This window comes from Armigeres subalbatus, unplaced genomic scaffold (genome assembly GCF_024139115.2).
Source record: "Armigeres subalbatus isolate Guangzhou_Male unplaced genomic scaffold, GZ_Asu_2 Contig326, whole genome shotgun sequence".
Classification (NCBI taxonomy): Eukaryota; Metazoa; Arthropoda; class Insecta; order Diptera; family Culicidae; genus Armigeres; species Armigeres subalbatus.
The window spans coordinates 178,819-204,078 of NW_026943071.1; the positions used below are offsets into that span (position 1 = coordinate 178,819).

Genomic DNA, 25,260 nt, shown 5'->3' on the forward strand with positions numbered 1-25,260 from the left:
AAGCAATACAATAAGATCTAATGTTTTTCTGATTTTTAAAGCTTTTTTTTAAATACAGAATTTAATGCTTTCTTATTATAAATAGTTGTATACAATTTTAATTAAGTTACATTTCAATCCTATTTTTTTGTATTTTTGTATTTTTGTATTTTTTTGGAATTTTGGTTCTTAATCATTATGTATGAATTTTGAATTGCTTATAATTTAATTTAAATGTAATTATTGTTCAACTTGAATTTTATTTTAATTTATGCATAGTAATTACTTCTCTTTTATTTCTATCACGCGAAATCGTCTTTCGGTCAGTTGATGCAACCTGTTCACTGCTTCTACGAAAATTTACTAATTAAATGATAATTTGAAAAAAATAAAACCTATTACTTCTAACTGTATATAAATATTTCTTAATAGTTTGCTAAACCCAAGGCAGCGTGGTATTACACGGTTACAACTTACAATTTGCTCATAAAAAAACAAATTATTTTCAAAGGGTTAGACTTTACAGAGGGTCTCGCAAAATCAATGTGCAAAAATGGAAACGTGGTTCAGTTAGGCACGATACGATCATTTAGTCTTGGTATAACTCATTTGTAAATAGTACATTTAAGTAGCTAAATTTAGTAATATGATACTTGTAGGCTTGTTCAATAAATTTTAAATTTTGTCTAACAGTATATTGAACAAAATCCAATAGCAGCAATCATTTAACAGGCATAGCATTACTAGCGCTCTCACGCTGCAGATACTGTTATTCTATTAACATATCATACTGGAAGACAATATTGGGGAAAAAACATAGAAAATACATTTTTTATCAATTAGTAAAAATTACCGCAACTAGCGCTGCAACTCCGTAAGAAACAATAAATTTTAGGAAAAATACGAACCGACCCGGATCCAGATCCTTGAACAGACCAAACATTCCCGCGTTAACACTTTCGGTGGCTTACTACAATTCCTGCTTCTCGGAATAGTAACGTTTCGGGCCGGAAAAAAGTGTGATGTTGTTGATCTCCGCTGTCCCCACCTGCTGCCAACGATCGATTTAATTTCGTTTGCAAGGAAAAGACGATGAACTCGCAAGGGGCCATCATGATCACCGCGTCGGAATTTAACGAATCAATTGTGTGTCCAGGCCAAGGAGTGATTCCGCTTTACCTTCCTTTTTCCTAACGATGTCTGCCAAAAGTGATTCTTGTTGCCCTCTCGTTGTCCTCCTCACTTTGCCTGGTCCGGTTTCGTGCGGGTAGATCAAAACATAAACAAATAAAAAATCGAGATAATCTCACCGTAAGCCAAATCCAAAGGGCACTAGTTGTCTGAAATTGGTAAAAACATTATTAGTAAATACTAAAACTATTTGCTAAATGAATTTACAAAATACTTATGTCGTTTTCGTTTATTCGCACTGCTTGCACCGGCGTAGGCAAACTTGCACTGGAATCGTTCGTTTTTAAAAACGGTGCAGTTCCGTTCTTGCACCTTTTTCCCACCGGTGCAGAAAAATCTACACCCTACCCGAAGCGAGTGTAGCGGGTAAGCACCGCGTGGTACCAATACTTATGCGATGCGGAGCTGTCATAAGTTTCCTACTGCGTTTCTTATTAGGTTCTTCGGGTGGCTTTGTTTTTATTTTATTATCTGCTGATATCTATTCCTCATTGATATTATATTTAATAATGTGTATCAATGTTGTTGAAGTAGAATCAAAAGCTGCAAAGAATCTTTATCCAAAGAAGTTTCTATAAATGTACAATTTGTTATAATATTAATGAATTATTCTAACTATTAGTGATTTTTCAATTACAATTGAATAAATATCAAAATCAACAAAAGAGAGAGAGAAATCTTTCTATATTCAATTTAATCTAACAAATTTATATAGTTATAAAACTATTCATTATTTATATTTATATATTTTCTTTTCATAATGTAGTAAATCGTATAGTCAGATAGAACAAACTTGTTCATTTTCCTCAACATTATATAACTTTTTTCAAACGAATATTGACATTATGAACAGGGTTTAACAGTGAAATTCGGGAATTGATCTCAAATTAATAGTCGATTTACGTAACTACTTTTAAAACAAGAAATAATTAAAATTTACACATATGCGGTTCTTGGTTTTAGCGTCAATCAGTTTTACGCACCATATCCGGTTATCTTCTGATTTAGCTTTTATCATTACTTTTTCCCATTGGCGTAACTACAGGGGGGCTAGGGGGGGCTATAGCCCCACCTAGGATCTGACTAGCCCCCCCTAGAAAATTTGTTACTTAGTATAGGTATTACGCATATCTAGTCCACTGATTATATACGGGGGTAAATGCAGAGAAAGGATTGTCTTCATTATCCAATTACTCTCTTCGAAACACTACAGCAATCTATTCGCTCAAGTTTTTGAACTTCGAGCAATTGTTATAAGTCTTGCTCACGACAAAATTTGGATCCCTCAAAACACGTTATAACTTATGAAATACCAAAGGAAATACCTCATCATCAAGTAAATTAAAAAATATATTATTTATTAGTATTACAAGTACTTAATGGATAATGGACAATTCCTTGAGATTTTCAAGTTTTTCCAGGGTTTTGTGAGTAATTCTTATCTAAATCGAGCGTATGATCTCAACCTTCCTAACTAATACCAATCCTAAAAGATGCAGCGCATTTTAAATATCACTGTAGGCTTCTTAAGAAAGGTTCGGTAAAACTATTAGATTTCAAGTAGAGGTATTTCTTTTTTTTATCTTTATTAAGGTGTTTTTTTAATCTACAGACTAAGTTCAACACCGGAACTCAAGTAGAGGTAACTAAAAGTTGAATAAGAAAGAATTTTGTGTTCTTTCGGATGGATTTTAACTCCGCATACTATTCAATTCTCTAAACTTCTATTGTCGCTGCAGTAATGAAACCAGTGAAAATGTCTCAGTAGGCGTGAAACAGACCTACTGAGAGAAAATATGTGTTAAATGTTCCTATGTGTTAACAAATGCTCCTATTGACCAGTGCATGATGACGTAGGTTGACAGTTCACAGAGCTATTTCACCAGGACTTAGCCTCCGGTGAAGCTCCCGATAAAATTGTTTCGTCATTTTATTCGCATGTAGATGTCTTCTGCGATTGATTTCATGCTGAATGCAAAGAATATCACTGAAATATTCAAATCACAGCACTTATAAACTAAAAATATGAAATTTAATTTTCCCTTCATCGAGTTTGCATTGGTCTATAAGTTAATTTGTTGCATTTTTTTTAACTAAATTTAAAATTAGCGACCAATAAGTTGTATTGGGATGTAAAACAGATTTTTTTTAAATCATCCTAGAAGTTATTCTAACAGAAAAGAAACGTTAGTTTGTTGTGGTTAGATCACCGTTTGAAAGCTCGTAGGAATTCACTTGTCATAAGACGAGTTTGTACAATCCCATTGAATTCCACCACTTAATTGTATCTTGACAGATACGTATTTCGACCTCAACAGTAAGGCCGTCTTCAGTGTCTCGTACTTGACTCGACTCGAGTCAAGTACGAGACACTGAAGTCAAGTACGAGACACTGAAGACGGCCTTACTGTTGAGGTCGAAATACGTATCTGTCAAGATACAATTAAGTGGTGGAATTCAATGGGATTGTACAAACTCGTCTTATGACAAGTGAAGACATTCCACTAAAAAGCTCAAAATAATTTTCTTAACAAATCGTAGGAATTGTCAGGCCACTGAATTCAAAGCTGGCGAAAAGAGTTTAACTAACTAATTTATTCAATATTTAATTTATAATGTATTCTAGGTTCGAAGCAAATCAAAAAATCCTTTAAAAATCAGGATCGTGCTTCACATTCTATTTACGGTTAGCCCAACACCTATGGTTTTCTGAACCTATCAAGGATTTTAGAAATCCTACGAGATTTCTAGATGTTTGAACCAGGGCTGAGCGTCGATGAACATCATTTAAAATATTTAAGTCGTCCATTACATTGATATCTGGTACCGTGGACCCCCGATAATTTGAACGGTACCTCATTCAAATTAACGGGGTTCATTTTTAATTTGAACTTCTGGTTACTCTATTTGCATCAGAAAAACTGGTTTCTGGCTGCTCTCTTTGCTGGTTTGTTTTGATTCTGCATTCCGTTTCACGATGTTCCATTTTTCTTTTCTCGATTCCACGTGTTAAATGACGTTTGAACCATTTTTAATTTGAACGATGTTCAAACGAACGGGGTTCAAATTAAAAAGTGTTCAGATTAAAAGCGGTCATATTACCGGGGGTCCACGGTAGATCAACAATATACATTAGTTGAATCGAGCGAAAATGGTAAACTTTCTGTGTTATGAGTGTTAAAATAGAAAAGTTTGAAAAAAATTAGCCCCCCCTGGAATTTTTCATTAGTTACGCCAATGCGCATAGTAAAATCAAACGGGATTGTTATCTGCTGAAAATCGTCGGTGCATATTCTTAAAATAACCCTCGGAATGGTATTTTTGACCGCAACTTTTTTTGCGTGTATCGATTCACTCCAAATCTTAAGTTTATTATATTTTATCATTGAAAAAACATAATTCACATAGTCAAAGATGTGAATCTTGCAAATTATTCCGAAAACAACTTTTAGATTTAGAAAAATATATAAAGCTCTTTTAGTGGAATGTATTCAACCGTCTAAGACGAATTAAGTACTCTCGAGTCGAGTCAAGTACGAGACACTGAAGACGACCACACAGTTGTGGTCGAAATACGTATCTGCAAAGATAACGAAAATTAACTGGTGGAATTAAATGGAGACCCGGATAAAAAATTACAGTAACTTGTATGGTTTAAACAACTGGAATATAATAGATTGTATGGTAAACAAAACATTTTATTGTAAATTTATTGTAGATTTTTCATGATAGTAAAAAATTTCTATCATACTTACATCATAATTACAATTCAATGAAATGTTACTAATATATTTTATTATATTTTTATTGTTCTTTATTGTGTCTGAAATAAAATCCCTTCATTGAAAATATGCTATTTTGTCGATTCCGTTAATTAGGATATCATGTTGATGATTAAACCAGGAGGGTGAAACGCCTGTCATCCGCGGTACAATGGCACTCTACCCAACATCGTTTTTGGTACTTCTGTTTTTGGTACCCAGTTTCTGGGTGGTATACCCTAATTCAGCGCTCATTTTGGGTGATGGGTTCGTACGCAGTTAGTGCTAATTATCGGCAATTATCTTTTCCTGGTGAAAACTTGCAATTAGTTGAGGTATATCGAGCGTTTTGTGCTTGTATGTCTTTTTTTATGTCGAAAAAAAGCCCGTCGATACTTCCGAAGATTTGTTATCACGCATTTAACGAAATTAAAACAAAAACAGTGTACGCCATAATGAATGAATGGTGGGTAGGCGTATTAGCCTTCTCTTCAGTCCCCTGGATTAAACCGAGGATTAAACAATATGGCTTTTGTGAAATGTGATGTATTGGCTTAACACAATTTGAAACAACAAAATAACAATAGATTTAATTGTTAGAGCAAAAAAACTTTTATTCCATTATTGCCGATTTCACCAATTTGAAGAGTTATGTGTAGATTGTGATTTGCCCGCTTCTTTTTCTCACACTCACTCTCATTTCGGGTTGATCGATTTTTGTTACTGAAATTTACCCAATTATAACCCATTACTCGTTAGTCACATGCAAGCGTGTACACTAAAACGATTCCCGCCATGATTTGACGTCTATTTGTTTTCAGATTGAGCACTCACACACAAATATTATACACGGAAAATCAAACTTTTTTGAGTGTATTGAGTGTGAGAAAAAGATGACTGTGAGAAAAAAATCTCGCAAAACTCTTATAAAGTGCAAAAAGCGCAATATTATGCATACAGTTTTTATTTTATGTTTTGAAATGCTTGTAAAATATTCCATTGAGAATCAAAATAAAATAAAATATGTAATTTATGATTAAATATCATTTTATTTATTACAATTTTACGTTGTTTCCATTGAGAGTGTATGCTTGGGCTCAACTGACAGTTCCTTTCCTTTTGCAAACAATAATTGTGATAAATTGTGATTATATTTTCATGCCATAATCTCATCTTCAGAATCAAAGTATTGTCGCGCTCTTCTAAAACACTCACCTCTTCGCGGTGATAACGCGCAAGCAAAGATTGCGCAGCAGCGCGCCCATAAGCTTTTACACAGGGTGCGTGTCTATGCTGTTAAATTTAATAAGCCGCCGAATGGGGTTGCCATAGCTGAATAGCCGCCGTGTGTAAAGTAAATGGGCGCGCTCCAGCGCGATTCGACGGAGGCTGATTGAGATGAACATGATCTGAGTGTTTATTGTAGATCCAGTTGAAAACCGAACTGAGCTCTCACGACAATTGCATTTTCTCCCATTTCCGGATGTCGCAACTGCATCGCGAGTAGTGCGCATCTATGCCATACCCGTGCGCCATCCGGAAATGGGAGAAAATGCAATTGTCGCGAGAGCTGAGTTCGGTTTTCAACTGGATCTACAATATCTTGGGATGCATAATAAGTATTTTGTAAATTCATTTAGCAAATAGTTTTAGTATTTACTAATAATGTTTTTACCAATTTCAGACAACTAGTGCCCTTTGGATTTGGCTTACGGTGAGATTATCTCGATTTTTTATTTGTTTATGTTTTGATCTACCCGCACGAAACCGGACCAGGAAAAGTGAGGAGTACAACGAGAAGGCAACAAGAATCACTTTTGGCAGACATCGTTAGGAAAAAGGAAGGTAAAGCGAATCACTCTTTGGCCTGGAGATTCGTTAAATCCCGAACGCGGTGATCATGATGGCCCTCTTGCGAGTTCGTCGTATTTTCCATCCAAACGAAATTGAACCGATCGTTGGCAGCAGGTGGGGACAGCGGAGACCAACAACATCACACTTTTTTTTTCCGGCCCGAAACGTTACTATTCCGAGAAGCAGGAATTGTAGTAAGCCACCGAAAGTGTTAACGCGGGAATGTTTGGTCTGTTCAAGGAGCTGGATCCGAGTTGGTTCGTATTTTTCCTAAAACTTATTGTTTCTTACGGAGTTGCAGCACTAGTTGCGGTAATTTTTACTAATTGATAAAAAATGTTTTTTCCCCAATTTTGTCTACCAGTATGATATGTTAATCGAATAACAGTATCTGCAGCGTTAGAGCGCTAGTAATGCTTCGCCTGTTAAATGATTGCTGCTATTGAATTTTGTTCAATATACTGTTAGACAAAATTTAAAATATATTGAACAAGCCTACAAGTATCATATTACTAATTTTAGCTACTTAAATGTACTATTTACAAATGAGTTATACCAAGACTCAATGATCGTATCGTGCCTAACTGAACAACGTTTCCATTTTTGCACATTGATTTTGCGAGACCCTCTGTAAAGTCTAACCCTTGGTAAATAATTTGTTTTTTTTTATGAGCAAATTATAAGTTGTAACCGTATACTATCACACTGCCTTGGGTTTAGCAAACTAATAAGAAATATTTATATACAGTTAGAAGTAATAGGTTTTATTTTTTTCAAATTATCATATAATTAGTAAATTTTCGTAGAAGCAGTGAACAGGTTGCATCAACTGACCGAAAGACGATTTCGCGTGATAGAAATAAAAGAGAAGTAATTACTATGCATAAATTAAAATAAAATTCAAGTTGAACAATAATTACATTTAAATTAAATTATAAGCAATTCAAAATTCATACATAATGATTAAGAACCAAAATTCCAAAAAAATACAAAAAAATAGGATTGAAATGTAACTTAATTAAAATTGTATACAACTATTTATAATAAGAAAGCATTAAATTCTGTATTTAAAAAAAAAAGCTTTAAAAATCAGAAAAACATTAGATCTTATTGTATTGCTTTTGTATAATAATCCGGATTACCATAGTGTTAATATATAATGTGATCATTATGTACCAATACTTGCTTGAGGCTGCACAAATGATATTTTATTTTATTTCTCTACTTTATTGTGATTTCACAGATTCGTATTCCGTTCTTAATAGTAAGGTCGTCTTCTGTATCTTCTACCAGTATCAACTTTAGGCGTACGAGATAGTAAAAGACACTAAAAACGACCTTACTGTGTAGATGCAAATACGTATTGTAAGTTATAATTAAGTAGTGGAAAATATAATATTACTTAGTTCCCTTACGACAAGTGACGAAAATCCACTGAAACACCTACTAAAAAAAATATTATTTTTCTATTGTAAAACAATAAATAAAAAGAAAGGAAAACATTAGATAAACCATCGTTTTTATTGTTTTGTGTGCATAAATCACCCTATAGAAGTACGGTAAAATCAATTGTTTTGCTCTGAATTTTGTATGGAAAATTTTCAATTTTTTTATTGTAAAGATACATAACAACCCCCATTTTCTTTTGTAAAAGTCCCATTTACCATTGAATCAATCGTGGAAAACCATAAACTCCTATGTGATTTTATTGTTAAAATTCCATTACGTTTATTTGTAAACCTAATGTATAAAATGGTTATGTAACAATAAAATTTATAATATTTCTATCGTATTTTTTATCCGGGAATGAACCATTAATTCGGTCTTATAATTGCCCTTTTCCGCTTTAAGTCAACTTTTGGGGCTGTGTTTTTTACAAGCATATATAGCTTCATGGTTACTTGGGAATAACACTTTAAAGTTTAAAAAAAACTTAGCAAGTAACCGCACAATATTGAGTAAAACAAATTAAGAGTGTAGCATTTCTGCATGCGGTGAATAAATTTCGCACCGTGTATATAACTGACAGCATGAATGTTTGTGTTGCTTCTTTCGTGCATTATACTCCATTGCACAGTGACGTCACGCACGACTTTTGACAGGTACTGGTCCTGTTGTTTACAGACGACTTTATTTTAATTTTGATATTCTTCTATGATTCTTTGGATTTTCTGATCGATAATTACCTAAACTTATCGATAATTACCAATATTTGAATGCGGAATGTACAGAATGTCTTCAACATCGTGCAATATGCAGATTTGATTTGGATAAAAAAAAATCCAAGTCCGAAACGTAAACAACAGGACCAGTACCTGTCAAAATAGTGAGGTTAGGTTTGCCGCGCGCAATGACCTATTGATGATGCTAACCTCTCAAGCAAAGTTTTCCAAAGCTTCAAATGTGGAACACGAAAACTAAAGGACGAACACACACGCGCTAGAGACCCGGAGCCGATGACTTCAGCCGCTCGCCTCAACACAGCTGTAAAAGTTTCGTCGTTGGAAATAAAAATCGCATACCTACGTACATGCTTTCTCGTGCGCTCGTTACGTTTGCTGCCATTTTGTTTCATGCTTCGGAAGGAAAGAAGAGGCGTGTCATTAAGGCTAACTGCTTTTTGGTTTGGTTGGTTTGGGTGGAATGATGGTGTAGTTTGGGCATATGGGTGATTTGAACATAACGCTCGTTTTCATAAACCTCCTTATTTCCATATTATGCAGCTTTTTTTTCATTTATATTTATGTGAATTGTTGGTTTCATTTTCACAAATGTACTTGTACAATTATTACACAAAGGGATGCAAAATCAATGTGTGACATACAACTATGTAGTATTATGCATCCCAAGATAAACACTCAGATCATGTTCATCTCAATCAGCCTCCGTCGAATCGCGCTGGAGCGCGCCCATTTACTTTACACACGGCGGCTATTCAGCTATGGCAACCCCATTCGGCGGCTTATTAAATTTAACAGCATAGACACGCACCCTGTGTAAAAGCTTATGGGCGCGCTGCTGCGCAATCTTTGCTTGCGCGTTATCACCGCGAAGAGGTGAGTGTTTTAGAAGAGCGCGACAATATTATTGAACTTTTATATTATGCATCCCAAGATAAACACTCAGATCATGTTCATCTCAATCAGCCTCCGTCGAATCGCGCTGGAGCGCGCCCATTTACTTTACACACGGCGGCTATTCAGCTATGGCAACCCCATTCGGCGGCTTATTAAATTTAACAGCATAGACACGCACCCTGTGTAAAAGCTTATGGGCGCGCTGCTGCGCAATCTTTGCTTGCGCGTTATCACCGCGAAGAGGTGAGTGTTTTAGAAGAGCGCGACAATATTACATTGGTGAAAAAACACTACGTGGGAATCAGGAAAGTTGGAAACATATCGAATTTTAATCCATATGTATTTTTCAAAACGCGCCGTTGCGCTAATCATTGTATTTACTATCGCTAATCATTGTACTACCGCACGATCGCATATTTGTAACATATGCATTTTTTCCTTTCTCGTACAACAAAGTTGTACCGAAAGGCTATATGATTGCTAAAAAACTTGATAGAAGGCCCGGAGACCCATAGTGTTATATACTGATCGACTCAGCTCGACAAACTGAGGTGACGTCTGTTTTTTTTTGTGTATGTATGTGTATGTGTACAAATTTTGTAGACACACGTTTTAGAACTTAGAATTCTCGCTTAACTTTTCAAAAGGACCTAAGTAACATTTTTTTCATGAATTAATTTGAGTACTGCAAACAAAAGCTTTCTTGTTGTTCTGTTGATTGCGCTATTCAAATTAATTCATGAAAAAAATGTTACTTAGGTCCTTTTGAAAAGTTAAGCGAGAATTATCCGATTTACTCGCAACAAGTTGCATTCGACGGGGAATTGTTTGCTATTGAAAATGGGCCCGATCATTGCTTTTCGGAATTATTGAAAAAACATTGTTTTTTCCCCAAAGGTCCCCCTTGAAAATTCAAAGAACAATTTTTTTTTGAATGGTGGCAAGGCAAAAATATTAAAAATGATCGAAAAAATGTGATCTATTCCCCCAAAGAGCTTTTTGACCTTTCTAATGTGATTTTTTCAATATATTTTATAATGCACGAGAAAGGCATCATCACTGCTAGGTGGATTAATCTGGGTTTTCATGGTTATGTCAACTACAGTGTGAATGTTTTTAAATTGATGATAGTTGAGATTATTGCCATTTCCAGCTCTCGATGGATTTTTGGGAAAATCATAGATCGCACTTTGAGCAGTGATGTCAAATATTTCACAATATCTATTATTATTCCAAGCTTCATCTAAATGCATGAAACTTGGAAATAACCGTCTGTTGAACCACTATTGCAATTATTGTAATATGCTACCGCAAAGAATTCAAATTATAACTAACTTGAAAGTAGCGAAAAGATTAACTTTCACTACAAATCATTATTATTTTTCTAGAGTTTGATCAAACAAATGTACTGGCAACCCTGCCGAGCCCACGTGTTCATTTGAAAACATAAACAACTTTCGTTGGCGCCAACCCGTTTCACCCGATTCATCAGCCCGCCAACCGGGAGAACAAAGGATTTTGACATCTCGCACTTATGACTATCTAGCACTTCTGAAGTGCGGAGTCCAACGAGGTGGGAAGTGCGCAATACTATTTTGTAATATAGTTCCAACAAACATATGTATGTTGTTGGTTTTACTACATAACTTTTATCAGTGTAGTCTACAAAATAGTAGTTTTGACCACGGAATTTTTTCTGTGTAGGTGAAAAATTTCTCTGACAGGATAAAATAATGTAATTGGCAGCCCATCACTGTCAGTGACAGTTGCAAAAAAAAGATTACAACTCGTTTCGAATGCCGTCACCGCTCCCCCAAAACAAAAAAAAATCCAAGCGAGTTTCTGCCAAGGTTTCTGATGTATTTAAGTTATAAAACATGATTTTCATCGTTAGGTTTTATTCATGATCTTAACCACACATTTCCTCCAAATCCAGAACGATAAGGACCCTCCTATGATGAGAAAATCCACACACAACTTTAGCATAGCCACCCTATAACCAGAGACCGGCGGAGTGAAAAACTGTCGAAATGGCAACGTATGAAAATGCATGAAATCGTGAAAATAATACTGGCATCACTTGAACTTTTGGCTTGTTTCTTATGGATGCAAAAAGTAAACAAGTCGAATTTGAACCGCTTTTGACGGTTCGATTGGAAACAAGATGGCGTCTTCGCCGATCTCTTATTGTAGTATTTCTACTTTAGCAGTGGCACCAGGTCAGGGGTTCTTTGTAAAATTACGTAACGCTAAATTTCGTGATTTTAGACACCTCCCCCTTTCCCACGTAACACTTTTTGTATGAAAGGTTTAATTTTTTGTATGGATCGTAACGCTTGGCTTGACCCTCCATCCCTCGGCGAACGAGTCGATATGCTGCTGTGGTGTTTTTCACTCATTACGGGTAAAAGCTTTGAACATTAAAATGGGCAAAAATTCACATTATCAAAAGAAAAAAACATATTTTGACAGATTTATACACTCCAAATAATCTAAACGTTGTTTCCACCTGAATTTTCAGGTACATTTTACGTGCACACGTAGCTGCAAATGCTTCAGAAAATTCAGGTGAAACTTACGTGTCCGGTGAATTCCATCCAAAGCTCAGGTAGAACTTACCTGATTTTCACGTAGAATGAAATTTCTATCGGAAAATCAGGTAAAAGCTACACCACAAAAAAAATCAATAATTTTCTATATGTGCAACGACACATAAAACGATCAGAATGTAGCCGCTATATATTTTATGTGGGCTTTATAATTTACAAGCTAATACAGATATCTTATATATGCATTAGTTATCGCGAACAATTGCATCCCTTTTCAAAAGTATATGTGGAGACTAATGGTTAAAAACCATAACATCTCACCAGTGGCGTAGCCAGAAAATTGGTCTGGGGGGGGTTTTCCGAACATTTTTTTTCTCGAAAAAAAAATTTCTTCTGAAAATTTTGTCTCTGGGGGGGGGTTTATGCCCAAAACCACCCCCCTGGCTACGCCACTGCATCTCACACATAAATCTGATTATGTTGAAACATGTCATTGATACCGATACGAATCACGCGAGAAACCATGAGAAGTGTCGAAAGCCCGGTCGAAAGGAAAGAAAAAAATGGCGAGTGAACGCATGTAAGAAAAACTGCGCATCGAGAATTTGGGTTTTCTTGCAGGTAGGACATATTATTCGTTATAATTTTATGTTTAATACATACTATTTTTGCTTTCTTCATTTCAGATTTTATTCGAGTGGATACAAGTCAATAGGGCACTGATTAAACTCGGAATGAATGCGGTATGCTTGGAGGCGAAATGAAGGCGGAATGTTGGAGCTCGTAACATGAGGATCATGAGACTATTGCACAGTTCGCACTCCCGGAGGGACGTTTTTACCCTCCCTTAGATAATGCCGGCAGCTGCGGCGGAGACGGTTGTTGATCCGGCAGTATTCATGGATGTTGCAACGACGTAGGATGTTGCTGTAGGTAATGCGAAGTTCAACTTTGATGGTAATTAACAACGAGAAAGCCGGTGATAAATAAAGGTTGGCATCCTGAGCAGATTATCACATTGACCTCTACGCGGAGTACGTAGGTATATGCTGCTGGGGCCCAAAAATACGATGACGCGAGAATCATAGATGATCGCAGAAAATAAGTGGATGCGGAAGCGGAAGTTTTAACATGATAAAGGAATAAAATTAATACAATAATTCTTTCTGAGTTGCTTAATTATTTTTCCATGCGTTGAATATCAATATGCTCGTATAGACAATTTCAAACGAATCAAGAAATGAATTTTATGTCAAACATCCATTTGATTTTATTAACAAAACACGATAAAGTTAATCGGTGGTAAAAAATAAATTATATGTGTCGTCACTTATACATTTTCTATAAGCCCCACACATAAAGTGCATTAGAATGAAGCTATTGCAAAAATCTATATCGCTCACACATAAACTTGATATGGATTTTTTCCTCAGTGTAGGGTAAAATGCCCAATAGTGGACCCCCTAGTAGCGAAGTTTTGCTCTTCCTGTCGTAAGGCATAGAAATTTTCAACATAATCACTGTGCTTGATATCTAACAACAAGCTCTGCATCCCCTTTTCGCGATACATACATAAAACACCCAAATACACGGCGTTAGTCGTTGCAATTAACATTTTAATGTCTAACTGAATTCGCCCTATAGTAGACCCCTTGGGGGTCCATAATAGGAAATTGCTTCCCTATAGTCGACACTTCATTTGATTTTCATGTCCCGTTTCGGGACGTTCTTCCTTCCTATTATTGACCTCCCAAAATATTCCTATAATGGACACTCTCGTGTTTATTTTTTATAGAATTGTAAAAAATCATCTAATTTGACTTTCCATAGCATTTCCATCGCATGTAATCAAATCATAGGACTGTAAGGTAGGTTCTCCCGATAGAATTTCATAGCACAATGTTGACATTGTGCTGTAATAATGCAAAAATGGCTGGAGGGTCCACTATTGGTTGGGGGTCCACTATTGGGCACTTTACCCTACGTGAATTTCAGGTGGAAAAAATCTACGTATTTTTTCAGGTGGAAAGAACGTGCAGATTTTTTTGGGTGTACATCAGCGAAAACTGGGGCTTTTTTGCTCTTTGATGAGTATTGTCGGGTTTACAGTGTAATCTGAATAAGGGTTGCTGACGTTCAATCACCTTTCTCTTTCAAGTGCATAGAAAGGATGTGGTTTGTTTTCATCGGGAAACGTTTCCCGATGAAAACAAACCCTATCCTTCCTAGGCGCTTGAAAGAGAGAGGTGATTGAACGTCAGCAATCTCTATAGGCTATAAAAAAACTCAACTTTGGTTAGTTTTGAAGCTCCGTGTATATGAACGATACGTCAAAAAGTGTAAACAAAAATCTTCACATAAAGCTTCACATTATCCTCGTAAAACAAAAACTCGAACTTCTGAGCGCTGCTAAAAATCAGTATCCGGCTCCAAATACATTTTATTCCTGATTTTCCGGTTCCTTTTCAAAGGTAAGCATATACCCGCACTCATGTATTGTCAATAATTACTTCCTTTTCTCAGCATTATGATTTGCAACATCGCCACATCGGAAAACCTCTCGTGCAACATCGCCAATCTGTGCCGAGTTTGTTCAGCGCCCGGGTCACACAATATTTTCCTCAAAATTCCAGCCTACCTGCACGAACATCCCCGGGAGTGTGTTCGCTGGTCGTCGCCGATCCATAGGTTAGTCACGGAAGTAACAGGTCTGGATATTACACCGGACGATGGGCTTCCTCAGAAAATTTGCGTCGTTTGCATCTCGTACCTGAAGCACGCGTACACATTCCGGAGGCAGACGATTGACAATGTCGCGGCACTGTTGGCCGCCAAGTATCTCATCGGGGTGCAAGAACAGAGCAAAGATGCCAAGAAGAACGTAGACATAATGGAACTTATTCCGACAATGGTGAGCCCGACGGTGATTCGACCCAACGTCAACGAAACCAGTTACAAAATGATGAACTTCGGAGGGAAAGGACGGAAATCGATTCCCTATCAGAAGAACTTGGACAAAGAAGTGCTTGGGCAAGTATTAGGTGGGAGTGCTCAGAAAAGAAAGAAGCAGAATAATGTGGAAGAGGAACGACGACGAATAGAGGAAGCACGCCTAAGCAGATGGCAAGATTCATCTCCCGATGAGAATGCAGCAGGAACTTCTGGGGGATTTTTCAGCTATACGGAAAAAGAGTTTCAGGAAGATGACATTATGGAGCTGGACATTCTGAAGGAACACAATATAACATTTAATCTACCAGAAGACTATAAGGAGAAAAAGTGTCCTTCTTGTCGGAGGCGGTTTATGTTCGATGAGTCGTATAATGAGCACCTTAAAGAATGTCTCCTGTTTAAGCTGGTTAAGTTTATTCGGGAAGTCTATCATTTCCTTTATTTGAAGGAAAATCGATCCATTTCGTCGTTTGAATTTATTAGAAGGGTTGTATTCTCTGTTAGGAAAACGGTTGAAGTGATTTCCTGCTATGACGAGGGAAATGTTGAACCAGAATCAGAAACTGTTGAGAGCTCTAGCGTAAAGACAGCTGATGAGGACACAATCAAAATTGAACGCTCTTTTCTAAGCAATTTGGAAAAACTTCGCCTTAATTACAATCCAGAAGGATCTAAAATTATGTCACCCACCATTCTGCAGCAACAACTAGATGACGGTCCCTGTTCGGTCACCACAGAGTCTAGTTCGATATCACCTCTTTTGGCAATCACTCGTTGCGAAGAGTGCAGTAAAACATTCGAAACGGTCACTGAACTCGAAACGCACAATAAACACTACCATTGTATACCACCTACAATCGCAACAACGCCGAACAATCTCAAAAGGCCTGCACCGTTCCCCCCAGCACCGATTGCACCTACTCCGGAAGAAGTAGAAATGATCAAAAATCGACTTTGCCTACAAACGCCGGACTCGTCTTGTGGCGGCGGACGTCCAACTGGCAGCAGTAGCGACGACCAACGGAAAACGGTTAGCTGCAGAAAATGCAAACAGCGATTCTACACAATAACTCAGCTGGACAATCATCAGATTCGCCTCTGTCAGCGAAACTCGCCACCCGTTCAGAGTCAGGTGGCACAAAGTTCAGCCGAACGGAACCGGAAGAATCTAAACGCCAGCTACTTTTATACCATGGAGTTGCTCAAGGATATGAAGTAGTCACGTGTGGAACATCGTGACTTTTTTGTGTAACATTTTGTTAATTAACTTTCGCTTATTTATACGTGCTCCTTAATGATTTTAGAAAACTTATCTCATAGTATACGTGTCGCTGTAGTTTTAATCCTAAATTCCAACATTTTTATTTTTTTTTAAAGATAATTCTAACGAATTAAAAAATTTTTTTTGTTAAACCTACTGCAGTATTTAGTCAGAATTTTGTACGCAACAGCGAGTTTTTTGAAGTAAGCACGAAAATTTCCATTGCAACACAGAGACTTGACCGTAGCAGACAAATAAATATTCGTTTTTTGTATAAAACTCATAAATTGGTATGATTGGTGAAATTCGAACAAACATATTTCCTAATACATAATCTTACCTCTGACAATATGCCCCCCAGGGAGCTCAAACTGATAAGAAAAACATATAATCCATCAAGCGGTGGCATTTATGTCGCGCATTATAAAATGTGATGAGAAAAGCATAAGGGAGGTAAAAAGGCATAAGGAGTGGAAATTTTCAAAATATTAACACAGATAGTTAGGTAGAAGTATAGAAGGTAGAAGTTGTTATAGACGGCCCATGGCTTGTGAAAGCGATGAACCGCAAACGCGATGGACTTTCGGCCTTCGAGGTGGCGACGGAACAGCTGGACATAAGGGTATGCGATAACACATTTTTTCCTGACGAAACGAAACGAAACGAAATTTGAAATGCTATTGTTGGTTCGGAACGAAACGAAACGAAATTCAGATTTACTTCCGATACTTCGAAACGAAACGAAATTGAGTTCCATTTGATTCGAAATTTTTCGAAACGAAACGAAATTTAAAAAAAATTCCGCGGAATTTTTATTGAATAGTTTTTTTTGCATTATATACATAATGCAAAAAACTAATAAAAAGAATACGAATAAAAGAAAATTAATTTTGTTTAAAATTGTTAAAGAAAAATATTGTTACCCAAATTCCATAGGTAGAATCTAGCTTAATTTTACAAAAGGACATAAGTAACCGATCAGTTTTGTACATTTTTACCATTTTCAAAAGTATGCCTCTTTACCATAAACAACGTAAACATATTCATCGCTTAATATTTCCAACAGGCATCAGTAAAAATAAACTAAAGATGATTGTTTAACTGCAATCAACAGATTTCATATTTATTGGATCTGTTCATCATTTTGAAAAGTATTACAGATTCAAAGTGCCACCCTTCCATTTCAATCGACATCTTGAATAAAGTCTCCAGGCAAATTTCCAACCAAATTCATGAAGATTTATTTATTGAATCTGTGAGACTTTCCAAACAGCTGTTGGTTGTAGTAGTACACACTTAATTTCTTTTACCGAGATTTCTGTCAAAATTGCTGGAAATCAGCAAATAATTTGCCGAAAATCAGCTAACAAACAACATTTTTGCCGGAATATCAGTTATTTATTTTGCTGGCGCACGGCTATGCGGATTTTTACCGAGCTGCAGAAATAAAAACTAAGTGTGTAAACTCGACTTTTTCTAAATTTTTACTGAGGTCTGATGGAAATATTAAGCGAGCATTTTTTTTTGGTTATGGTGAGGGGCATTTTTCATCCATCATTTTTTCTCGGCCTTTGAAGATAAACGAAAATCGTGACTGCTAGACGAAAACCTTTTTCGTTTAATCACTTCACCTCTCACTCACTTTTTGTGAGAACGATTAGAAAAATTCTACATATGGTGCGCTGATGGGAGTCGGACCTTAACAATAATAGCTATGAGATGCTCTTACTCTAGCAACACCATTACGCTATCTGCATGTAGGCATTAGGTTAGAAAACATCCCCGATTATGCGGGACAGTTCCGGGTTCAGCCTACTTGCCACACATTGCCTGACGCCCCGGAAAACGTTGTCCATTCCATGATGAATCTGTAAAGCCTGGAAATTCATACCATTGGAAATAGAATGTAAAAAAACTATAACAGATCTGAATAATTGAGAGAAAATGGAGAACTAGAGCCTACTGCAGTTGAGGGTCTTGAGGGTCTACTGAAGTTACAGGATGAAGGTAATGTTGAGTATCCAAACAATTTTCGCAATATTAAAATACACAGTCATTTCTTATTTCTGCAGCTCAGCATAATGAAGAACAGACTTCCGTACAAAATACGGTTATTTGCTGATTTCCAAATAAACTATTTGCTGTGTATTAGCAATAAAAAATAGGCATACGTGTTTGCTGAAAGCTATAGGACATGATGTGATAATTCCAGGCGGGTGCTAAGGTGTCAAATATTTGTTGCCTCAAATCAAGCGAATGCCGACGGCACTAACACTACGCCGTAGTCTATGAAAAATAAATACTGCAGTGAGTGAGGATGTTCTGAAACGCACAAAGTTTGGATAATGCCAGAAACAACTGTTTTTGCTCAGCACAGAGTTTTTTCTACCAACATACTTATTTATCTGCATATTTCGCGTACGGAATAAAGTGAAAACACTACATTTTTTAGATTTGGTGTATTTTTGTTCGTTGCAATCTTTAATTTAATATGTGCTTTCGACACCACTCTCTCTTGTAAAAATGGTAAACAATACAAATTTTCACAAATACCACGACAATTTATGTAAGTATATGAGCATTTTGACACTGGAGTATACACGGATAACCTCAGAAACTCATTAATGGGTAAAATTTCACTCATTTCAGAGAATAAGTGGATCTACTCATTTAATGAGTAAACTTGCTTTTACTCATTAATGAGTAAACGACATATACGTCAAAAAATGTGGAATATTTACCCATTTTTAGGAATGAAATCAAATCTAAAAATGGGTAAATTACTCCCATTTTTGAGAATAAAATTTCGTGAGTTTTGAGAATATTCTTTTCGATTACAATAATATATTAATTCCATAGAATAATTCAAATCAAAGACGCACATTTATTTAAATTTGATAATTGTCATACAACGGTACCGGATAGTAACCAAGATGGTAACACATATTATTGATCCTAATCTAACAACAAGGAAACCGGAACGGGCTGCCGATTCCGTCGTTCACGCTGTGAGTTGGTTTCCTGTTCAGGATGCAGATCCACATGGACGATCACGACAATCACGCATGATTCTCCGCATGCTCCGGGCTCTTTTGCTTTGATTCTGAAAGAATATGTTATTTGTTCATAGTTTGTAATATAGCAACAAACAATCCCGGATTTTTACTCACCTGTTTCTCTCTCTCTCTTTTATTAGACGTTTTATGCTATTAATTTCCGTTTATTATCAATATTAATTTAATTTTAATGATTAATTTAATAATTTCCTTGAGCAGCCTCGAATTTGTAAATAAAACTGTCAAAGTATTTTTTCACCCATTTATGTATTTAAAATACCCCTTTCCAAACGAAAACTGCATTCTTGAAAAGAGTATTTTTTCACTCATTCTAAGTTGTCAAAATTCCCCCATTTTTTGACATTTACATACTACAACTTAAAATGCGTACTTTTTTACTCATTAAAGAGTTTTTGAGTTTCACCGTGTAAATTTATGCGCCAAATAAGAGGGTACTGTCATACTTGCCAAACTCCACATGAAAAAAAATTCGTTGTCCCCCCACTGGATAATTCAATCGTGTCTGCCTTGTTACTATTCAGTCGGTAGCTCTCACGGAGATTTGAGAATACTCATTGAATGTTTTAAAATCACCCACCTCTAGAATCTATATGAAGCTGTCAAAAAGATGGGTGATTTCAAATTCTGCTAAATGGGTGAAAAACCCCATCTTCTAGCAGTTCCATTCCGTCAACAAAGAGGGTGACATTCATCCGTTTATGGGTGAAAAATCTGTTAGCAGTTTTTCGAGAAACTTCTGACTTTAGAAAATTCAATGCCTGTAGTGATATGGCAAATTATACAATAAATTCGAAAAACAGAGGACACACCCTTGCATCCAAGTCTAAACAGCAAACGTGAGTAAAATTTGAATGTTTCTAAAGTAGCGAAATGTATTAGAACATAAAAAATAGTTTACAAAACCCGTTACAAAATTGTTCCAAACTCTGATCTGCGTTTTGCCTTTTCCAGTTCACTTCATGATGGATTGCTCGTGCATAAAAACAGTACAGCAGAGGACAATATAAAGGAATTTGGATGCCTGGATTGAGACCTAAATGACCCAGAAGTCTATCAAACTGCCTGCTACTAGAACATCTTTGGACTTTCAAAAATAAATGGCTGACCTAACTATTTGATGTGATTTTTAATAGGTTCAGCGTGTTCAGTATCTTAAACTTGTGTCATGTATAAAATAAGTGGAGTAATAAATACGTTTTTTGTTGTACGCCCAATTTTTTTAATTATTTAAATCACAAGAATCATCAGCGCTGAAATTATTTGACTGCAGATGGGTGTTTTTCACCCATTTAAAAGAAATTTTTTATTCGAGAAGGTGAGTGAAAAATACACATCTATTTTGACGTACAAGCCTTCTTCCCATTTATGGGTAAAGCCACTTTACCCACCTTATGGGTTAGTCCACTTATCTCGAAGGTGGGTGAAAAAACACCCACTTCTGGGTGTTCCTATTTCTCCGTGCTGATGAGGTGGTCGCCAGTGTAACCAAATTAATTTGGTACAGAACCTTCCATACAATATGCTTAAAAAATCGATAGAAACTCTCTAAACTCGATAGAAATATCCATTATTTATCTAAGAGAAGCGAAAGTTACAGGCACAGAAGATTTCACTTGAAAAATATAACTGCTAGGGTAATTCGCCAAATGTTGAACGGCTAATTTCTTCGCCTATTGTTGGACGCATGTGCATTTCTTATGGGAGTTCAACAATAGGCGACAAAATTAGCCGTTCAACATTTGGCGGTTTCTAGATGAAAAGAATGAATATAATGCTTAAAATCAACAGTTATAAATCTTTTCAGACCTTGAGAACAATGTATAAGCCTTTAGCTATTAAATGTAAACTAATTTTATGCCATCAAACTAGAACGCAGACATTTACGTTTATTGCTAAATATTAGGGAGAGTGCGAGTAATGGACCCCGTTCGTATAATGGACCCCCTGAACAAAAACCAAAAGTTAAAGCTGGAATCAACGATTTCCTGCAAATTTCCATTGGATAAAGTTGCTTCACATATCATGGTAGTTGTTTTTGGCGTGCCAATGAAATAAGCCTAAAAATGGTGTTTGTAAAAGTTTTTTTCCATAAAATTTTCACGGTAGCTAATCATCCAATCTATATACATAAAAATGAACTTCTGTCTGTCTGAACCTTATAGATTTCGAAACTACTGAACGGATCGGCGTTAAAATTTGTATGCAGAGGTTTTTGGGGCCGGGGAAGTGTCCTAGGATGGTTCGAAATCCCTCCCTCCTTTGGAAAGGGGGGCTCCCATACAAATGAAACATCAATTTCTTCATAACTCAAGAATTACTCAGGAAACAAATTAATTTTAGGCGAAACGAAGTTCGTCGGGTCTGCTAGTGTCGAATAAGCATAATGATTATAAAAAATCGAAGAAAGACCCGGTAAATTTTTATATTTTTGTCGTTTGAAATTGCTCCGCATTTTCAACCCATCGGGGCAAATAGAAATGCGTGGTGCGGGGCAAGTTGAAACAACGGTTCAAAACGTCACCCTCGCAATTTAAAATGAATTTTTTTTTCAGAATTCACATTGGTCCGTAAATACATTCGGATAATATAAATTTATAAAAAGGTCCAAGCTTCTGAAAGTATATTTTATAAATTTTCGCCCATCCTGTCATGAATGCAACCTACCTGCAATTTCCATTCAAGAATAGAATTAAAAGGGGTCATGTTCAAACTGCATGGTCTTGTTTTGAGATTCTTAATCTACTTTTCCACGTAGTGAGCACTGGCTTTTCAAAAAAATAAAACAGAGCATGTAACCATTTTGTTAACTCCACCTTTCACTTTCCTAGTCCCCTATTTCTTCAATCGAGGGGTTTGTGAGAGATATGCTGGTTAATTAATTTGAATTTACGAAGAAGCCACAAACGAATTGATCAAGCGCACCATTCAAGCAGACTAAATAATTAATCATCTTGAAAAATAATCCGAGTAAATATCAAGATGGACAATACAAGAAGGATTTGATTTTCAAAATTCTAGAACAAAGCCTACTATTTTATCACTTTACCTTAACAGGAGACAATTTTGAGCTAACGTCTGAAAGATATTCAATATTACCAGAAGTTTACATCAACATTTACATGGGACTCTTATGAGTGTCCTGGCAGTACAGTAACTAAACCAACCTTATGCATCTTGAGTTTCACTGAGTACTATATTTTGTTTTTGATACGGCAAAATTGGCTAATATCTGTATATAGCGCAGTGTTTCAACTTGCCCCGATACGTGGGGAAGTTGAAACGATGCATATAAAAATATAATTTTAGTATACTAACTATTTAAAAGAAAGTTTGGTGAGGTTGCTAATTTTTTACGTATAATCTTTGCCCCGAACTAGCAAATGCCGCAAACGAAATCAAAATTTATCAAAGAATGATTTTTTTTATAGCACTACAAAGTTCAACTTTGAAAAAACCGTTTCAACTTGCCCCGATGTACCTTATGAAATTTTAAATAGAGTTTGAATGGCTTTATTCAGCGGCGCAGCCAAATTTTTTAACTATATGAAAATTTGAAATATTAAAAATTTATTTCGAAATTCCGCGAAATTCCGTTTAATTTCGTTAAAAGTATGATTTTTCCGTCGAAATTTTTGAAATTATTCGATACGAAACGAAATCAGAAAATCAGATTTCGCCATACTAAAATTCCGCGAAATTCCGCGGAATTTCGTTTCGAATGCCCTAAAACGAAATTTTTCGAAATACCGCATATGCTTAGCTGGACACCATCATCGACTTTGCGTCATCGAAACATAATATCAATAAGGACCTCAACAGGAGCTTGCTGAAACTTCGAAAGTCGAAGTTGGACGCCAAGCTGGAGAGGGCGGTCAGGACAGCCAAGTGTAAACCCGTGAAATTCGTGGTGTCGAGGTCTACCCAGACTGAGGCCCAAGGATTCGAGGATTCGGGCAAGGTCGAATCGACCGAGGGCTTGCCAGCAAAGACGGTGGTGGTGCCAAAGTCTACCCAGACTGAGGCTCAAGTATTCGCGGGCACGTCGGGGAGGACTGCTCCAATGGAGCAGACACAAAACGGGAGAGACAGTCTCCAGGGGATGAGCTCCCTGGGGGCCGCTCCAAAACGCGGAGGGTTACTACCCCGAACAAGGGTAGTGGGGCTGGGAAGCTGAACCCCGGCCAGGTACCTCCAAAACCAGGGGAGGAAGGACCTGGAAAGGTCCGTCCACCCAGGAAAGACGGTGGTAAGGGGTTACGGCAGGCTGAGAGCTCTCAGCCGCACCAGACCAGGGAAATAGAGGGGGATGACGCCTCCTGGACCCTGGTCAAGAACAAGAGGAAACCGAAGACGTCAAGGGCCGAAAAGAAGGCCCAGGCGAATGAGGGTAGCAAGAAGTCTAGGGTAGGCGCCAATCGCTCCAGGGCGATGCCCTAGTCATCACGGCGGACGAGGCTAAGTACTCGGACGTTTTGAAGGCGATGAGGAGTGACGTCAATCTAGGTGAACTCAGCGCCGACGTACGTCGAATAAGACGTACCCGGATGGGCGAGATGATCCTCGAGCTGAAGCGGGGCGTCTCGCAAAAGGGCGCCGCCTACAAGAAGTTGGCGGAGGAAGTCCTAGGCGAGACGGTCATGGTGAGGGCACTCACGACGGAGGTGAATCTAAGGGTTAAAGACCTGGACGAGATCACCGAAGTCGAAGAGCTCGTCACGGCACTGCGGCGACAGTGTGAAGTGGAGACGCCCACCGCAGCCGTTCGGCTACGGAAAGGTCCGGCAGGGACACAGGTAGCATTGGTTCGGCTATCTGCAGCGGATGCCTCCAAGGTAGTCAAGTTAGGGAGCGTCAAGGTGGGATGGTCGGTGTGCCCTGTGGGCATATACGAGCAACCCGAAGTTTGCTTCAAGTGCCTGGAACCGGGGCACAAGCAATGGGACTGCAAAGGCCCTAACAGAAGCAAGCTCTGTCGACGCTGCGGATTGGAGGGACATAAGGCACAACGCTGCACGAACCCTCCCAATTGTTTGATTTGTTCCAGCAAAGCTGTGAACAGCAAGAACCCGTGGGGAGTGCCCGGCGTTTAAGCGTGCTGCAAATTCCCAGTGCAGGTAACGCAGCGGGCTTGCTCGGCCTCGCCCGAGTGTTTGGTGTGCGCAGGTTTAGAGGAGGTTTAGAGGTGTTGCATGGACTCAAGGATGGCTAGTTCAGGCGCAAACAAGAGGTGGTCCAAGGGTTCGGAGTCGGCTTCATTGGTCATACCGGTGGTCATGCCCTGTGGTCGAACTCGATCCTTTTATCGAACAAGTGGCCGCGCGAAGAACAACATGGTATCGTCGCTTTCGTGGCGTCGGTCAACCGGGCGGGTTTCGAGCCCGAGGACGGAAAGGGGTCCTCGTCAAGGCTGGGGTAGGCGTAGGCAAGTCCCTCTGTGTGTTGTCGAACAGACCCTATCGCAGAGAGGTCAATTTGGGGTGCACGCGGCATCATCATTCTTGATACCAGTCGTGCAGAGGGAAGCAGGCGCGAAGTCTACCCTTCCCACCTTCTGAGGAC

General features: G+C 37.6%; 1 protein-coding gene and 2 long non-coding RNA genes across 3 annotated transcripts; 2 read left to right on the plus strand and 1 right to left on the minus strand.

The window, feature by feature from the left end:
* Positions 1-737: 737 nt before the first annotated feature.
* Positions 738-1,522, minus strand: LOC134204003 (uncharacterized). Its single transcript, XR_009977748.1, has 2 exons — positions 1,385-1,522; positions 738-1,319 (listed from the first exon to the last, which is right to left on the minus strand). It is a non-coding gene; the product is annotated as an uncharacterized LOC134204003 (long non-coding RNA).
* A 4,499-nt stretch (positions 1,523-6,021) lies between these two features.
* On the plus strand, positions 6,022-7,885 carry LOC134204006 (uncharacterized). The gene is made up of 2 exons (XR_009977749.1): positions 6,022-6,117; positions 6,616-7,885. It is a non-coding gene; the product is annotated as an uncharacterized LOC134204006 (long non-coding RNA).
* Positions 7,886-14,737: 6,852 nt separating this feature from the next.
* On the plus strand, positions 14,738-16,911 carry LOC134204009 (uncharacterized). The gene is made up of 2 exons (XM_062678849.1): positions 14,738-14,882; positions 14,935-16,911. The coding sequence occupies exon 2, from the start codon at positions 14,939-14,941 to the stop codon at positions 16,580-16,582; it is 1,644 nt and encodes a 547-aa protein (XP_062534833.1). The 5' UTR covers positions 14,738-14,882; positions 14,935-14,938; the 3' UTR covers positions 16,583-16,911.
* Positions 16,912-25,260: the final 8,349 nt, after the last annotated feature.

Excerpts from the sequence above, each read along its gene's own strand:
- LOC134204009 (XM_062678849.1), top strand. The coding sequence starts at position 14,939 with ATGATTTGCAACATCGCCACATCGGAAAACCTCTCGTGCAACATCGCC.